This window comes from Dama dama, chromosome 11, assembly GCF_033118175.1.
Source record: "Dama dama isolate Ldn47 chromosome 11, ASM3311817v1, whole genome shotgun sequence".
Classification (NCBI taxonomy): Eukaryota; Metazoa; Chordata; class Mammalia; order Artiodactyla; family Cervidae; genus Dama; species Dama dama.
The window spans coordinates 27,949,479-27,968,124 of record NC_083691.1 but is presented as its reverse complement, the minus strand read 5'-3'; the positions used below and the strand labels follow the sequence as shown (position 1 = coordinate 27,968,124).

The window sequence follows — 18,646 nt, the reverse complement described above, 5'->3', positions numbered from 1 at the left end:
TCTGATTTAGCTGCTGCCTGCCCTTTACAGGCTGTTCTTTCTTCTGGAACCAACATCTGTGTGAAAGTGCAGCAGATCTGAGCCAAGCTTTTGGGGCAAATAAAACCCAAAGAGTTTGGTAGTGATTGGAAATCCACATTGACTTGGGGGTGAGAGAGTAATACGATGTCTGTCAGCTCAAAATACTCTCCTTCGTTTTGTCTAGCTTGAAAAGCTTAGTGGAAGAAGCTCTGAAAAAATCTCAACTTCCAACTGTCATGGATTTCAAGAAATTTTCCCGCAACTATCAGTTTTCCAAATTGATTTCTCTTCCATCACTTGACCCGGTCTCAGCCAAGATTGAAGGAAATATTATATTTGATCCAAACAATTACCTTCCTAAAGAAAGCATGCTGAAAACGACCCTCAAAGTCTTTGGATTTGCTTCAACTGACCTCTTTGAGGTATGTGTGGGCCTGAAGCAGAGTCTTATGTTTATCTAGCCAATTCTGGTCTACATCATAAATAGTCAAGTCAAGAGAGCCGTGAGCCAGCTACAGGAGGAACAATCAGGCACTGATACCATCACTTCTTTCCTTTCCTCCTCTTCTTCCTGCCTCCCCACTAGGGGCCATGTGAAGCACAGCTCCTTATATGAATGGAAGTGTGATGTCTCAGAGAAGCCCTTACACCCTAAATCCAAGGGTTCAAACCCCAAATTCACCCCCAAACCAGAATCTTCAGTTTAACTATGTATCTGCTCTGAACCTTAGCTGCCTCTTCCAGAAAACAAGCACATAATAGGTTTTGCCTTGCAAGATTCCAGTGAGATTTAAATAAGACAACTCCTGTGGAGTGTTCAGGTCAACTCCTGCCCAGTAGCATTCACCAAGTACTTGTTTAATAAACTGAGCATAAATAGGGGAATAGGAGATGGACAGACAACAGAGAAACCTGATGGTGTTTCTTGCCTGATTTTCTCTCTCAGATTGGTTTGGAAGGAAAAGGTTTTGAACCAACACTCGAAGCGCTTTTTGGGAAAGAAGGATTTTTCCCAGACAGTGTCAACAAGGCTTTGTACTGGGTTAATGGTCGAGTTCCTGATCGCGTCTCCAAGGTCTTGGTGGACCACTTTGGCTACACCAAAGATGATAAACGTGAGCAGGTACGTTTTACATATCCTTTCAAGGAAAGCTTTGGGTCTCAATGCGAAAATGTTCTTATCTAAGCCTGGAAGTCAGCAAAGCACTATCTAACCAAAGCAACACCTATGGCTATTACTAACCAGTCCAGTGGGAATAAGAGACAGTGATGGGCCTTCTGGAGATTCAGTCTGCCCAGAGTCCAGGCTCATTAGAGGCTCTCTAGCATAATGATTAAGAGTGTGAACTCTGGGGCATGGGTTTGAAATCTAACCTCACTTTCTTCAAGCTCTGCATACCTGGGCAAGTTACTTGATGCTTTATCTGTTTCCACATCCCCAGAATACTAATAATAACTTATATCCTTCACAAGGATATTTAAAGACTAAATGAACTAAAATATGTAAAAAGCTAAACAAAGCCCCTGACTCTCATGTTGATTATTCAAGAAGCAGATAGTATTATAATTTTGAAATTCATATTTTCACTATTATTAACTACTTTCTTTGGCTGTCACCCACATCCGTGCACTAGCTAATGGAGGCAGAATCCTCTTTGAAGTTGCCATAAGCCTCCACTTAAGGAGCATAAAATAGATTGTGTGTTCTGGACCTTCTTATTCTTTAACTCTTTGCTGTCCAAAGCATGGTCCAGTCATTGGCATCACAGCAATGCTTGTTAGAAACGCAGGTTCTCAGGTCCTACTGGCCTCTATGGAATCAGGACTTGCATTTTAATGAGACCCCCCCCCCCCACCGCCAAGTAACCAGTGTACACATTTCAATTTGAGAAGCAGGGCAGTAATTTACTCCCCAGTGTTCACCTCCATCTCCTAATTTACTCACCTCCACTTGAGGCTGAGGGTCTTTGATCTGTTTTGGGTCTCAATCACTCTTTCTTTCTCAGAGCTTAAGCATCAGTCTATGGAATTCTTATGTCTAAGAACTTACCTAGATCAGAGCTTCCCTAGATGAGGTATGTTTCAAGCTTTTGGCCAATGTATACAGCAGCTATGCTTTCCCAGGAAATCCCTAGTGTTTTCCTTTGTTGGAGGAGAGAAGGAGTAAGCAGGGGAGGGGATAGGGGACAGAGGATCTTCTAATCTTGGGGAGCCATAGGGATCCTGGCATGCTGGAGAACAGAGATCACCTATGCCTACATCATAGATCACTTGAATGCCTACATCATTCAGGTTAAGAACAGTGTGGAAGCACCATTATCCCTGACAAGACCTTAGTTTTTTGTTTTTTGTTGTTGTTGTTTTTTTTAATGTCAGTTTGTAGGAGCTGTCTATCTTTTGATAAAAGGTGGGGGCCTGGTTTCAGTGTCTGCCCCACGTCCCCACCATGAGGGTTTATGTTTAGGCTCATCACAGCTGCAACTGGGAGGTCCCACATCTTAACCTAAGGGTGTTTGACAGCACTCACATCTCACTAGACATTTTGTTGTTAAAATCCCAGGACATGGTCAATGGAATCATGTTCAACATTGAGAAGCTGGTCAAAGATCTGAAATCCAAAGACTTCCCAGAAGCCAGAGCCTACCTCCGCATCTTGGGAGAAGAGCTTGGCTTTGTCAGACTCCACGACCTCCAACTCCTGGGGAAGTTGCTGCTGAAAGGTGTTCATACCCTGCAGGGGATCCCCCAGATGGTAAGTGGGCTGTCATAGGGTGATGGATTAGCCTGGGCTCTGTTGAGATCTCCCAGACTCCCTTAAGATCCCAGTCATGCAGACCAGAGAAAGTGCTTGTGCTTCCTCCAGAGAGGCAAGTTTGTCTTAAATGTCAGTGAAGAAGATTCCTGGATTCCTAAGGAATTGATAACATTTAGAAATTAAGCTATTCATCATGTTAGATGTATCTCTTTTTTAAATTAATTAATTAATTAATTTTACTTTACAACATTGTATTGGTTTTGCCATACATTGACTTGAATCCTCCATGGGTGTACATGTGTTCCCCATCCTGAACCCCCCTCCCACCTCCCTCCCCATCCCATCCCTCTGGGTCATCCCAGTGCACCAGCCCTGAGCACCCTGTCTCATGCTTGAACCAGGACTGGTGATTCTTTTCACATATGATAATTTACATGTTTCAATGCCATTCTCCTATATCATTCTGCCCTCGCCCTCTCCCACAGAGTCCGAAAGTCTGTTCAATACATCTGCGTCTCTTTTGCTGTCTCACATACAAGGTTATCATTACCATCTTTCTAAATTCCATATATATGCATTAGTATACTGTATTGTTGTTTTTCTTTCTGGCTTACTTCACTCTGTATAATAGGCTCGTTTCATCCACCTCATTAGAACTGATTCAAATGTATTCTTTTTAATGGCTGAGTAATATTCCATTGTGTATATGTACCACAGCTTTCTTATCCATTCGTCTGCAGATGGACATCTAGGTTGCTTCCATGTCCTGGCTGTTATAAACAGTGCCATGATGAACATTGGGGTACACGTGTCTCTTTGATTTCTGGTTTCCTTAGTGTGTATGCCCATCAGAGGGATTGCTGGGTCATATGGCAGTTCTATTTTCAGTTTTTTAAGGAATCTCCACACTGTTCTCCATAGTGGCTGTACTAGTTTGCATTCCCACCAACAGTGTAAGAGGGTTCCCTTTTTTCCACACCCTCTCCAGCATTTATTGCTTGTAGACTTTTGGATAGCAGCCATTCTGGCTGGCGTGAAGTGGTACCTCATTGTGGTTTTGATTTGCATTTCTCTGATAATGAGTGATGTTGAGCATCTTTTCATGTGTTTGTTAGCTATCTGTATGTCTTCTTTGGAGAAATGTCTGTTTAGTTCTTTGGCCCACTTTTTGATTGGGTCTTTTATTTTTCTGGAATTGAGCTGCAGGAATTGCTTGTATATTTTTGAGATTAATTCTTTGTTCATTGCTTCATTTGCTATTATTTTCTCCCATTCTGGAGGCTATCTTTTCACCTTGCTTATAGTTTCCTTTGTTGTGCAGAAACTTTTAATTTTAATTAGGTCCCATTTGTTTATTTTTGCTTTTATTTCCAATATTCTGGGAGGTGGGTCGTAGAGGGTCCTGCTGTGGTTTATGTCAGAGAATATTTTTCCTATGTTTTCCTCTAGGAGTTTAATAGTTTCTGGTCATACATTTAGATCTTTAATCCATTTTGAGTTTATTTTTGTGTATGGTGTTAGAAAGTGTTCTAGTTTCATTCTTTTACAAGTGGTTGACCAGTTTTTCCAGCACCACTTGTTAAAGAGATTGTCTTTTCTCCATTGTATATTCTTGTCTCCTTTGTCAAAGATAAGGTGTCCATAGGTGCATGGATTTATCTCTGGGCTACCACCCTAATACCAAAACCTGACAAAGATGCCACAAAAAAAGAAAACTACAGGCCAATATCACTGATGAACATAGATGCAAAAATCCTTAACAAAATTCTAGCAAACAGAATCCAACAACATATTAAAAAGATCATACATCATGACCAAGTAGGCTTTATCCCAAAGATGCAAGGATTCTTCAATATCCACAAATCAATCAATGTAATACACCACATTAACAAATTGAAAAATAAAAACCATATGATTATCTCAGTAGATTCAGAGAAAGCCTTTGACAAAATTCAACATCCATTTATGATAAAAAAAAAAAAAAACCCTCCAGAAAGCAGGAATAGAAGGAACATACCTCAACATAATAAAAGCTATATATGACAGACCCTCAGCAAACATTATCCTCTATGGTGCAAAATTGAAAGCATTTCCCCTAAAGTCAGGAACAAGACAAGGGTGCCCACTCTAACCACTACTATTCAACATAGTCTTGGAAGTTTTGACCACAGCAATCAGAGCAGAAAAAGAAATAAAAGGAATCCAGACTGGAAAAGAAGTAAAACTCTCACTGTTTGCAGATGACATTATCCTCTACACAGAAAACCCTAAAGATTCCACCAGAAAATTACTAGAGCTAATCAATGAATACAGTAAAGTTGCAGGATATAAAATTAACACACAGAAATCCCTTGCATTCCTATACACTAACAATGAGAAAACAGAAAAATTAAGGAAACAATTCCATTCACCATTGCAACGAAAAAAATGAAATACTTAGAAATATATCTATCTAAAGAAACAAATGACCTATATATAGAAAACTATAAAACACTGGTGAAAGAAATCAAAGAGGACACAGATAGATAGAGAAATATACCGTGTTCATGGATTGGAAGAATCAATATAGTGAAAATGAGTATACGACCCAAAGTGATCTATAGATTCAATGCAATCCCTATCAAGCTACCAACTGTATTTTTCAGAGAACTAGAACAAATAATTTCACAATTTGTATGGAAATACAAAAAACCTTGAATAGCCAAAGCAATCTTAAGAAAGAAGAGTGGAACTGGAGGAATCAACCTGCCTGACTTCAGTCTCTACTACAAAGCCAGTCATCAAGACAGTATGGTACTGGCACAAAGACAGAAATATAGATCAATAGATGTATCTTTTAACAGCATTCATTTGTTCATGTGGAAAATAGTATTAAGTGTATCTCTCTACCTAGATACACTTTAATATTAAATATTCCCTTAATATTTAAATGATGAAGTGATTATGAAACAATGTAGAAAACTGCAGTCCATTGTCTAAATATCTATAATTATTAGTTTATTTAAAAGGGAGAAAATATCCAAATATACTCCCTAGGATATAATGAATAATAATGTGGCTTTCATAAAAGAGATCTCAAGTTATTTTCCAGAGGTGTTATAAAGAATAAACACCAATGCATACTGATATGTACATCATTTAAATAGTTCATCAGTTTTAAAAAACTGGTTTGACCATAATATACTGTGCTGCAAGTATTCCAATGCCAAATAATCAGAATTAAGTCATGCCATGCAATGATATTTAAAGTTCACAAATCTCAGAGGCCCAGAAATAGTCTGAAATGCTCTTTGAATCCCCAGTTGAAAATGACATGATATCTACCCAGGGCAACTTTCCGTATTCCAATTTGTTGAAATCAATAATCATTCATCTTTATTTATTAAGCTATTAAGCTAATTAAAATATGCTGGTCCCTTCCATTCTGAATAAAGAAGAATAACTATTGTCTGACATGGGGAAGGCTGCATTTCGGAAAGCCTATTTGAATAAGGCTTACTTGTACTCTCTCCTGTGTGATATATAGATTAAAGAGCTCGTAAGGAAAGGTTCAACAAGTGACTTGTTCCTTCACTACATCTTCATGGACAATGCCTTTGAACTCCCCACTGGACTTGGATTACAACTGCAAGTGTCCTCTTCCGGCATTATCACTCCTGGAATCAAAGCTGGAGTGAAACTGGAAGTAGCCAATGTAAGAATCTGTTCACTTTTTTATTCCTTAGATTGTTCTTTTCCTCCAGGGCAGATGTCTTGTGCAATTTAAAAGGGTGTTTGCAATTCAAGATGAAGTGCATCATCAATGGAATCATTTCATTAACTTTTCTTTTTTTAATTTATTTTTTAATTGGAGGAAAATTGCTTTACAGTGTTGTGTTGGTTTCTGCCATACAACAATGCAAATCAGCCATGATTTTACATATATCACCTCCCTCTTGAGCCCCTCTCCCCTGCCCCCCACTCCACCCCTCTAGGTCATCATAAAGCACCAGGCTGGCTCCCTGTGTTATATAGCAACTTCTCACCAGCTATCTATTTTATACATGGTAGTGTATATGTGTTGATGAACATTAAGCTTCCACCAGGATGCACCTAGCAACTTCTGCCCAGGCATGGCCATAACATGAGAACTAAGTGTTTCGGTCATCTTTGTATCCTGTTATGCTTAAAGTTAACTTGGGCACTTCCTGGTCCTGGGTATCAGTCTGGCCCTGGAGGACTGAGAACGTGGCTTTTCCTTCCACAAACACATCTCAGTAACGTTTTCTCTGGTATGAGCCATCCAGAGATTCTTCCCAGAAGTGGGAGATAGGGGTGGGGGGTGGTGATCTGGCTGCAGGGGACTAAGGTTATTGAACCAAACTGATTAGGTCATTGTCTGACTTACAGATGCAGGCAGAACTGGTGACAAAGCCGTCTGTGTCTGTGGAGTTTGTGACAAACATGGGCATCATCATCCCAGACTTTGCCAGGAGCGGGGTGCAGATGAACACCAACTTCTTCCACGAAACAGGCCTGGAGGCGCGAATAGTCCTAAAAGCTGGGCAACTGAAGTTCATCATTCCTTCTCCCAAGAGGCCAGTCAGGCTGTTCAGTGGCAGGTAATTCTTTCCCTTAGATCTGACCATACAGTGTGACAGAAGAAATTATGACTGCAGGATTTGGCCAAGCTACACAGTTGATTGAGAAAATTCAGGCCCCAGTGGATCTTGATGGGGGGCAGGGGGAATGGAGTGAGAGAAGGTACTGGATTACCTGCTTTTAACCTACCTAGACTCACTACATAATTACAGTTTCCTCAGAGAAGGTACTGGATTACCTGTCCTAGACTCACTACATAATTATAATTTCCTAGACTTTTCATATTTCACTAAGCTGAGACTTAAGACTTACTGATTAAATAGTTGCTATTAGGTTGTATTTTCTTGTGTGATTTCTTTTGAGAATGAATAAAACAGTAGCTATAGAGAAAACATCCTTGGGAAATGAACATTTTTCCTAAGAAAAATGCCAAAGGACATACTGATCTGCAATGGCAAGTTCAGTAGATAAAGCATGAAAGTCTTAATCTACTAACTATGGGAAGCAACCTCCTATTGAGAGCTCCATGGTCAATAAAATCCTCAAACATGGATTTACCCTAGTGTTTCCATATTTTGGACACTTTTTTTAATTAATAATTATTATGTTCACTGAACTCTAACCCCCTGAATGCTTTGCAACGAGTGTTATCAAATATAAGACAAATGGAGACCATTTTACTCTCATTCTCTTTCTGCCTACACAATAAAACTGCTCTGTAAGGACACATTAATTTATCAGTTCAAATATAGTGAGATAAGCAGGGACTGTCAAGTGAAGGCTGCGTTAGAGGAAGCAGGAGAGGACCATGGCATTATGTATTGTGGAGCTGGTGGCAATTAGGGAAAGCATTTTGGAGAAAGCCACACTTCAGCTGACCCCTGGAAGTAGTGTGGGAGTTACCCAGACAAAAGAGAAAAGAATGAATGTTCCCAGGCAAAGAGAAAAGCACGTGCAGTGACCTGAAGGAAAAATGTGGTTCCAGGAACTACAAGAAGTTCCATGTGGTCAAGTGCATGGGAAATACAGTGAAAGAGGATGTGAGAGGCTGGCAGGGGTTAGCTTTGTGAGTCATCTTCAGGAGTGTGGGCTCTTCTGAAGACAAAAGGGTTGAAAGTGGGCGTGTAAATGAAGTAAGTTTGGTGTTTTAGAAAACTCTGACTCTGGAGTAGGAGATGGGTTGAGAGGAGGCATGGCCAGAGCAGGAAGATGAGTCAGGAGCCTGGTTACAACCACACGTGGGGGGAGATGGTAGTGCCACACCTGATGAGGGCAGGCAGACAGAGCAATGAACTGACCCCAGAAATCCTTAGGAGGTGGAAACTTGGTGATTGACTGGATGCAGGGAGTGGGCGGTGGGGGGTGGGGATGTGAAGAAAAAGGAGGAGTCAGAAGGAGTCAGGGGTGCTCATCATTGAAACAGAGACTAAAGAAGCAAAGCAGTTGGTGAGGGGGACAAGGACAAATGCCATTTTCAACACACTAGCTTGGAAGTCCTGGGAGACTGAGAATACCCAGCTGTCGTCAGATCCATGGGTCTGAGCTCAGTGCAAAGGTCTGAACCACAAATACATATTTGGGCATCACTGGCACATAGAGGTTGTTGAAATCAAACCATGATTCATGTAGAGTAAGGCGTGAAGGACTAGGACAAGAACAGCTAGAATATACACATGTAAAAGGAAGAGGCATATGCAGGAGAGTGATAAGGGGTGACCAAAGCCATAAATGGTCACAAAAGCCCGGGAGCAGCCACAGGGGTGGATGACCCCACGGACAGGGCATCACGGGCACTTAGGGTTCCAGCCCACCAGCAAAGGTTGGTCTCAGTGCACCCCTAAAATGAGAAAACAGCCCTGAGAAAAGAACATGATATATCAGAGACCATCCTTAGATGGAATTGTGAAACATTCTTATACTTACTAATTTTTTAAGAGCATACTGGGGAGGAGGATACCAGATATTTTCAGATCTAGTTCAGACTCTAAAGTCTTCATCTGGCCATTAGTGAGCAACTCTACTGAATGCTTCCAAGAGATCAAAGAAGACAAAGCCAAAAAATGTCCATCAGAGGTGACTGGAGATGCTGATGAAGGCAGTTGCAGAAGCACCAGGAGGGTGACTGTCAGACCCCCTATCCAGGAGAAGGGTGTTGAATGACAGTGGTGACTACAGAGGCAGACAGATTTCTTGATTGTGAGGGAGATAAGACAGGGCTAGAAGGGCAGGAAAGGGGTGTGGAGTGTGTGTACGCAGTGGAAAAAGAAATTTGAGTATGTTTAACACTGCTGGAGAAAAGCTAGTGGAGAGGGATTTCAGATGAAAAACAAGTTGTACACCTTTTACCTGCACTTTAGGAAGGAAGGGGCAGCCATGAAGTCAGGTCCCAATGACCATTACTGACCTCTCTGATCCTCTTTCATCTGTAAAGGAGACTCTTAATTCCTACTGTCATGGAAACTACAGATAGGAAATGTGACCAACTTAGTGAAATGTCTTAGTGCAAATTGTTTTGGGAAATGTTAAGAGTCACAGGGTTGTTAGCCTTATTGATGTTCTTCTTACAGTTCTGTGTTTCTGAGTAAATCAAAGAATTTGAGGTGGATATGGACAAAGGGAAGATAGGGGGCAGGGTAAGAGGGTATTTGCATTGGGAGAATCAGTGATGTTCATTTCAATGACTTGAAAATAACTAGGTTTTTTTTTTCTTTCTTTCACTAGTAACACATTGCATTTGGTCTCTACCACCAAAACGGAAGCGATCCCACCTCTCATTGAGAACAGGCAGTCCTGGTCAACTTGCAAGCCTTTCTTCATTGGCCTGAACTATTGCATCACGGGTGCTTACTCCAATGCCAGCTCCACAGACTCTTCCTCCTACTATCCGCTGACTGGGGACACCAGGTCAGAAATGCTCAGTGTCCCCGCCCAGCATCTGCTCACCTCCTAGATTATGACCCCCTAGCAGGGCTTCCCATATGGTGCTAGTGATAAAGAATCTACCTGCCAGTGTGGGAGACACAACAGGCATGGGTTCCACCCCTGGGTGGGGAAGATACGCTGGAGAAGAAAATGACAACCCACTCCAGTATTCTCGTCTGGGAAATCCCATGGACTGAGGAGGCTGACGGGCTACAGTCCATGGGGTCACACAGAGTTGGACATGACTGAGCATTCACATGCAAGCAGGGCCAAGGAAGAATACCATGTCGCCAGCCTCAGGAACTTGTTCTATGCCTTGGTTATTTAGAACTGTGGTCCTCTGCCCTACACACCAGAAGGGTATCTACCTAACCTTTGTGGCTAGGTTTTGGCATCTCCATAGATGGGGAGGAGAGAGCAGTGTTGGAAGGTGAGGTGTCATAACCCCTAGGGAGGTCTTTGCTCCAGAAATAAACAAAGAAAGTTTTATCAAACTCCCTCAAGGAAACTGTACCCACTGCCACTGAGAATCACTCCTTAAAATCATCTCTTTGTAGATGGCGCCCCCTTTTTCTCCCTCATGCATTAGAGGAGGAGATCATAGACATATGCTGATTTGCACCCAGTTCAGTATCCATGTTTCTGTTACCTCCAGACACACGGGCAAGATCTTTCTTGAAGCCACTCCCACTCCATGGCTTCCCTTATGGCTCAGCTGGTAAAGAATCCGCCCACAATGCAGGAGGCCTGGTTTCAATCCCTGGGTTGGGAAGATCCCCTGGAGAAGGCAAAGGCTACCCACTCCAAGTATTCTGACCTGGAGAATTCCATGGACCTTATAGTCCATGGAGTCGCAGCGTCAGACCCGACTGAGCGACTTTCACTTCACTTCTTGCTCCTTATTCTCAGTTTTGCTGACATAACCAGCCAACCCCTGTTGGTCCAAAAACCCCAGGCATCCTAGGACTTGCCCTTGCCTTAGGCTTTTGGAGGAAATGAAGGGACCTTAAAGATCATCATTAGTTAAGGACAAGAGACAGGGTTAAATAAGGACCAGATTTTTGTTGCAACTGAGGCCGAGTTGTTTTGACGACGTTATTATCATCACGAAGGCTCTAACATTATGCCACGCATGCATTGTAACATCTTTAGATTTGAACTGGAACTGAAGCCCACAGGAGAAGTGGAACAGTATTCTGCCAAGGCATTCTACGAACTCCGGAGAGATGGTGAAGCCTTGGTGGACATGCTGAAGCTTGTAACTCAGACAGAAGGCAAGTATCCAGAAAAGGGACCCTCTGTCTCCGCCCTCAGTCTCAAGTCCAGGACTCACAAGGAGAACTCATTTCATTTAATGTAATTAACAAATAGTTACTGAGTGCTGGTTAAGTGTCAGGCCTGATCTAAGAGCTGAAGATAGAACAGTAAACAGAGATAAAGTTACTGTCTTTTGTGGAGTTTATAGTAAACAACCAAACAAGTAAATATTCAGAAGGTCAGATTCATGCTGGGGAGAATAGAGCACAGAGGGGTCTAGGGGATGTCAGGAGTGGCAGCCAGGAGAAAGGATGGGGGAAGGCAGTGCCATTTGGAATGAAAAGGGAAGCTCCCACTGGTAAAGGGAGCATAAACAGGAGGCCTGAAAGAGGTAAGGGGATAATGCACATGTAAAGAGTGTTACAGACTGAGGGGCCAGCTGGTGCAAAGGTCCTAGGGCAGGTGCATGGCCTCTGTTTGAGGAAAAGGAAGGAAGTCAGTATGGTTGAAGCAGGGATCAGGGAGGAAAACTGTAGAAGATGGAGTCAGAGAAATAGGGGCAGGGCAAAAGATGGTCGTGTAGTCTGTGTAAGGATGTTAGTTTTTACAATGAGTGAAGTAAGCTACCATTTTTTAAAATTGAAGTGTACTTGACTTCAAGTGTGTTAGTTTCAGGTGTATAGCAAAGTGATTCGGTTATATATATAGATACTTTTTCAGATTCTTTTCCATTATGGATTATTACAAGATATTGACTATAGTTCTCTGTGCTGTACAGTAGATCCGTTTTTAATCTCTTTTATATATAATAGTGTGTATCTGTTTATCTCAAACTCTTAATTTACCCATCCACCCCCTTTGCCCTTTGGTAGCCATAAGTTCATTTTCTATGAGTCTGTTTTATCAGTAAATTCATTTGTATCATTTTTTTAGATCCCACATGTTAGTGATATCATATGATATTTGTCTTGCTTTGTCTGACTTATTTCAGTTAGAACAATAATCTCTAGGTCCATCCACGTTTCTGCATATAGCAATGTTTTATTCTTTTTTATGGCTGGGTGGCATTCCATTGTACATGTATACCAGATCTTCTTTATCCATTCATCTGTTAGTGGACCTTTGGTTTCTTTCATATCGTCACTATTGTAAATAGTGCTGCTATGAACATTGAGGTTCATGTATCTTTTCAAATTAGGTGTTTTGTCTAATTTGGGTATATGTCCAGGAGTGGGATTGCTACATCATATGTTTATAGTTTTTAGTTTTTTGGGGAACCTCCATTCTGTTCCCCATAGTGGCTGCACCAATTTATATCCCCATCAACACAGTAGAATGGTTCTCTTTTCTCTATATCCTATCCAGCATTTATTATTTTTAGACTTTTTGATAATGGCCATTCTGACCAGTGTGAGGTGATACCTCACTGTAGTTTTGATTTGTGTTTCTCTAGTAATTAGTGATGCTGAGCATCTTTGCAAATGCCTCTTGGACATCTCTATCTCTTCTTTAGAGAAATGTCTATTTAGGTCTTCTACCCATTTTTTGATTGGGTTGTTTGCTTTTTTATGTTGAGCTGTATAAGCTGTTTGTATATTTTGGAAATTACGCTCTTGATGGTTTGCATATATTTTCTCTTAGTCGGTAGGTCATCTTTCCATTTTGTTTATGATTTCCTTTGCTGTGCCTCTAAGTTTGATGATGTCCCATTTTTTTATTTTTGAAGAAGCGACTATTTAATTTGTGTTTATGCTGAGGAAAGACTTTAGAAGGACAAGGGCAGAGAAACTAGGGTGCAGCCTGTCACAATAATCCAGGCCAGAGATGGTGGTGCTTTGGATTGGACTGGTGGTGGCAAATGTGGTTGGATTCTGGCCATATTTTGAGGGTTAGGTGGACAGAATTTGCCTGATACAGTGGATATTCAGTGTAAGAGAAAAAAGGCTATCAAGACAACTCAAATTTTTGACCTGAGCAGATAAAAAACAGGGTTGCCATGTCCTGAGATGGAAAAGGCCAGTGGAGAGGCAGGTTTTAGGGGATGGAAAAGCTGAGATAGTCACTGTGGAAGATTATTTATGCAGGAACAGTAAGTCACAAGATTAAAAGCAAATGGAAAACAAAACCCAGAGGAAAGGGGGTGCTCACAGGGGATACATATGAAAAAAATGTCATTTAACAATTTTACAAGGGATGTAAAATGGGCAAACCTGTGAACTGAAGGAAACCTGGGAATCTTGTGACAAAGAAGGGAGGAGCTGGGAGAGAGGAAGGCAGGGCACAGTGGCAGGGAACCAGGAAGGATGTCATAGGCAGATGCTCATATAGAGATGTCATGTGTGCCTGACAGAGCCAAGCCTTTACTGATCCCTGGACATGCTAAGTGTTTCTCATGTCAGGCCCTTTGCACTTCTGATTTCCTCTGCCTGGACTGCTCTCCCCATTGGATACAGCCTGGCTCAGCATCTTTCTCACTTTTATTTATTTGGCTGTGCCAGGTCTTAGTTTCAGCATGCAAGATCTTTAGTTGCAGCATGCGAACTCTAAGTTGTGGCATGTGGGATCTAGTTCCCTGACCAGAGATGCAACCTGGGTCCCCTACATTGGGAGCTTAGCCAATGGATCACCAGGGAAGTCCCTCAGCCTGTCTCTTCATTCAAGCCTCTGCCCACATATTCTCTTATCAGAGCTTATCTGGCCACCACACATGAAATAGCACCTCTTCTATCCTTATCTGTCCTTTATCATCTTATCCAGTTTTACTTTTCATCTTAACATTTATTACCACTGGACATAATGTACTTGCTTATTGTCTATACACCTCCCACTAGAATGTCAGCTCCATGAGGACTGGGACTCCCAGTGCCAAGAGCAGTGCCTCACCCATGATAAGTAATCAATAATTATTTACAAATTGAATGCATGTCCAGTTAAAAATTTTAAAAATTTTAAATTTTTTAAAATTTAAGGTAAACTTTTACCTTAATTTAAAATTTAAATTTAAATTAAATTTAATTTAAAATTTTTAAATTTTTACCCCCGAGTTAAAAATTTAAGGTAAAATCCTTGAACTGTGTCCTCACTTGAGTGCATTAAGTTCTGGAGGTTTCTCTGCCTAGTTCTCTTTCCTTCCTACATGGAGCTGATGAATATGCATCTTGACTCTCCTGTACACTCTCCCAGGGGTGAAGCAGACCGAGGCTACTCTGCTGTTTAGATACAACCGGCAAAGTAAGACCTTGTCCAGTGAACTCCACATTCCAGATTTTGATGTTGACCTTGGGACAGTCCTCAAAGTTAGTTATGAATCTTCTAAGGAAAAGAAGTCTTACAAGCTCACCCTGGACTTTCAGAACAAGAAAATCACTGAGGTCACCCTCGCTGGCCACATAAGGTAAGGAACTCTCCGGGGGGTCTGGCCAGAGCTGTGGACCTTTCTGGCTCCGCCCTTTCTTCCTTTTCAGCTTTAAAGCTGACCAGGCCAGGGGTACCCACAGTCCACAGTGCAAGGAATCTTCATCATTCTGACTCTCTGCTCTTGTCTGGTTGGACCTACCTGCCATTCACTGGTATTACTATTCATGAGGCACTGTGCTGGGTACTTTAAATCTCAGGCCTCATGATAAACTGCAAGGTAGGTATAAGTTTTCCTGTTTTATAGATGAGGAAATGGAAGCTCAGAGGGGCTAAATAATTTGGCCAAGACAGCAGAGATAGTAAAGGGTAGAGCAGGATTCAGTTTTTGAAAACCTTCTCTCCCCTACCTCCCTGGAAAGTCCTACATTTGTGCCCAGTTAGCTTTAGAAGTTCAGGAGTTTAATCTCTGGTCACTTCTTTGAGCCATTCATGTATCTTGTTTTCATCACCACAAATAGAACCCATGTTTCATCCTGCATATCTCCTTGGAATGAATGGAATCATTGATGTTGACTTTTTCTTTTTCAATAGCTATGACAGGAGGGAAGAAGGCAAAATCAAAGGTGTGATTTCCATACCCCGTTTGCAAGCAGAAGCCAGAAGTGAGATTCTCAGCCTCTGGTCTCCCTCAAAACTGCTCCTTCAGATGGACTCCTCTGCCACGGCTTACGGCTCAACAATATCCAAGAAGGTGGCATGGCGTTATGGTGTGTATGTCTCTCCTACATGAGCACACCCAAGGAGAGCTCCGTGTACTTGAGGGCAGTGCTGACAACTGTAGGTAGGGACTGACCTGGTGCTCTTGACAGCTATTTCCCATGTGTGTTTTCAGATGGAGAGAAGATTGAATTTGAATGGAACACAGGCACCAATGTGGATACTAAAAAAGCAGCTTCCAATTTCCCTGTGGATCTCTCTGGTTTTCCTAAAACCTTGCATGCGTATGCCAGTATTCTCCTGGATCGCAGAGTTCCTCAGACAGACCTGACTTTTCGGCACATGGGTTCCAAATTAGTTGCTGTGAGTACACATCAGTCAGTCAATAAATACATGGTGATACTTGCATAGTCAACCCTACATTAGGTGAAAGAGAATATCCAAAGATGGAGAAGGTATGCTTCCCACCCCCAGGGAATTCCTGGGGAGAAAAAGAAGCATTGACATGTACACTGTTGTTGTTTAGGTGTTAAGTCTTGTCCAGCTGTTTTGCAACCCCATGTACTATAGCCCACCAGGCTCCTCTGCCCATGGGATTTCCCAGGAAAGAATATTGGAGTGGGTTGCCAACTCCAGAGGATCTTCCCAACCCAGGGGTTGAACTTGCCTCTCCTGCATTGGCAGGCAGGTTCTTTACCACTGAGCCACTAGGGAAGCCCTGAACATGTGTCTAGTTGCCCATTTATACAAGGCTGTATGTTTTAAATACCAAATGAATACTACCAAGCAGAAGAGTTACCTGTGCCTAAGATATCACAGGGAACTTCAGGATACTGGCTAGAGGGTTGACCGTACTCTGCATTCTTTTTATAAAATACAGGAAGAGATGAATTACTGCCAACCAATATTAAATAATTTTTATGATTTATGTTTTGAGTATATCATCCTGCTTAATGATAGAGCTGTCAAATTTGGATTATTGCCTAATGTGAATTGTGTCTGATGCCTGTCCATGCCCACTGCTTTTAAAACTCCCGTTATTTTGTAGGCAGCAAGCACCTGGCTCCAGGAGACATCGAGGAGTCTTCCTTACGCCCAGAAAATACAAGATCAACTCAGTGGCCTGCAAGAGTTGTGCCTCCAGAAAATGGAATTGCCAAACTTCCACATCCCAGGAAACCTCTTCTTGAAAAGGTGAAAGAATGAACCAGAAGAATTTATTGAACCATGAGATGTAAATGGAAGATTTTACTTAGCACGCTTTAGGCTTTTTTTTCAATTTACATTTTTCATGGAAGTGATGTGAGCATTTTAAAGACATTAGTAACTGTAGCATAAATGCTGTGGCATTTTTGCATTAGTAAATATGAGGTCAGAATGTGAACAACAACCCAGTTAAAAAAAAAAAATCCTGAGAAAGTAATAAGGAGATTCTGGTACTCTGTCCCTAAGACGTTTTATTCACAGGTTATGAAATGCTCTTGGAGGTAAGTGGTTGTGTCACTGTAAGAATAAGAAAAACTATGATTTGGGCTTCCTTGTGGCACTAGTGGTAAAGAACCCACCTAAGAGACTCCAGTTCTATCGCTGGGTAGGGAAGATTCCCTGGAGGAGGGCATGGCAACCCACTCCAGCCTTCTTGCCTGGAAAATCCCATGGACAGAGGAGCCTGGCAGTCCATAGGGTCACAAAGAGTCAGACACGACTGAAGCAACCTAGCCCACAGCTATGACTTAGATGGATGGTAGTAATAAGGACACAGCTCTTGGAAGGGATTTGAATGAATCTGAGTGTTTGATAGGTAGGGATTAAGACCAAGGACTCCAGGCCTTGGGAAGAGCATGAGCAACGTGCAGTACTGGATTGAGAATGGGCCACATGCACTATTGTTTGGAAGGTCAGGAGGCAGTGAAGTTCTTGCGGTCTGACTGTGGACACTGTCTTTGCTCTTCATTTCAGTGACGGTCGGATCAAATACACCTTGAACAAGAACAGTATGGAAATTGAGATCCCATTGCCTTTTGGTGGCAAATCCTCCGAAGATCTAAAGATGTTCAAGACAATTCAGACTCCAGCCCTCAACTTCCAGCCTCTGGGATTCCACCTGCCATCTCAAGAGTTCCAGATCCCCACTTTTACCATCCCCCACTTGTATCCACTGCGGCTGCCTCTCTTGGGTGTGCTAGACCTCTCCACAAGTATCTACAGCAACTTGTACAACTGGTCCGCCTCCTATACTGGCGGCAACACCAGCACAGACCACTGGAGCCTTCAGGCTCAGTACCACGTGAAGGCGGACTCTGTGGTCGACCTGCTCTCCTACCACGTGCAAGGTGAGCCGTGCTCGCGGGGAGGGTCACAGAACAGCTTCGCTCCATGTCCCAGTGGGAGAACCTCCTCTAGGAAGGGAAAAATTTCCTTACAGATATTTTTCCTGCTACTTGGAACCCTGTTCTTTTATTATTATTATTATTAATTGAAGGATAATTGCTTTCTGATATTGTGTTGGTTTCTGCCAAACATCAACATGAATTAGCCATAGGTATGCCTATGTCCCCTCCCTCTTGAACCTCCCTCCCACCTGCCTTCCCATCCCTCCCCTCCAGCTTGTTACAGAGCCCCAGTTTGAGTTCCCTGAGTCATTCAGCAAATTCCCATTAGCTGTCTGTTTTACATATGGTAATGTATATGTTTCTGTGTTACTCTCTCCATATATCCCACCCTCTCCTTCCTCCCCCTCCATCACCTTGTCCATAAGTCTGTTTTCTATGTCTGTGTATCCACTGCTGCCCTGCAAATAGGGAACCCTATACTTTTTCCTTCCTACCTTTCTCCCTCCCTGCCTCTCTTCTTTTGGAAATATTTATTAAACACATATGTACCAAATATCCTACTAGGCAGTAAGAGAGAAGATGAACAGATAAACTGGCAGTTAGATTTCAGTGTGAAAGATGCTGTGACACGGTCTAGGTATAAAGTGGAGGCACTTGAAAGGGAAACCCAGCAAGGTCTGTGGTAGTCAAGGAGGGCTTCTGG

At 42.2% G+C, this 18,646-nt stretch overlaps 1 protein-coding gene across 1 annotated transcript in view; it reads left to right on the top strand.

Annotated features, from left to right (window-relative positions):
• APOB (apolipoprotein B) overlaps positions 1-18,646 on the top strand; it is a 43,643-nt gene that overhangs the window by 13,209 nt on the left and 11,788 nt on the right. The window contains exons 14-25 of the mRNA XM_061154884.1: positions 206-443; positions 968-1,144; positions 2,582-2,773; positions 6,303-6,470; positions 7,166-7,377; positions 10,079-10,261; positions 11,432-11,553; positions 14,720-14,930; positions 15,485-15,660; positions 15,786-15,973; positions 16,659-16,804; positions 17,570-17,943. Of these exons, the coding sequence (XP_061010867.1) occupies positions 206-443; positions 968-1,144; positions 2,582-2,773; positions 6,303-6,470; positions 7,166-7,377; positions 10,079-10,261; positions 11,432-11,553; positions 14,720-14,930; positions 15,485-15,660; positions 15,786-15,973; positions 16,659-16,804; positions 17,570-17,943 (2,387 nt within the window). The remainder of the gene's footprint in view (positions 1-205; positions 444-967; positions 1,145-2,581; positions 2,774-6,302; positions 6,471-7,165; positions 7,378-10,078; positions 10,262-11,431; positions 11,554-14,719; positions 14,931-15,484; positions 15,661-15,785; positions 15,974-16,658; positions 16,805-17,569; positions 17,944-18,646) is intronic.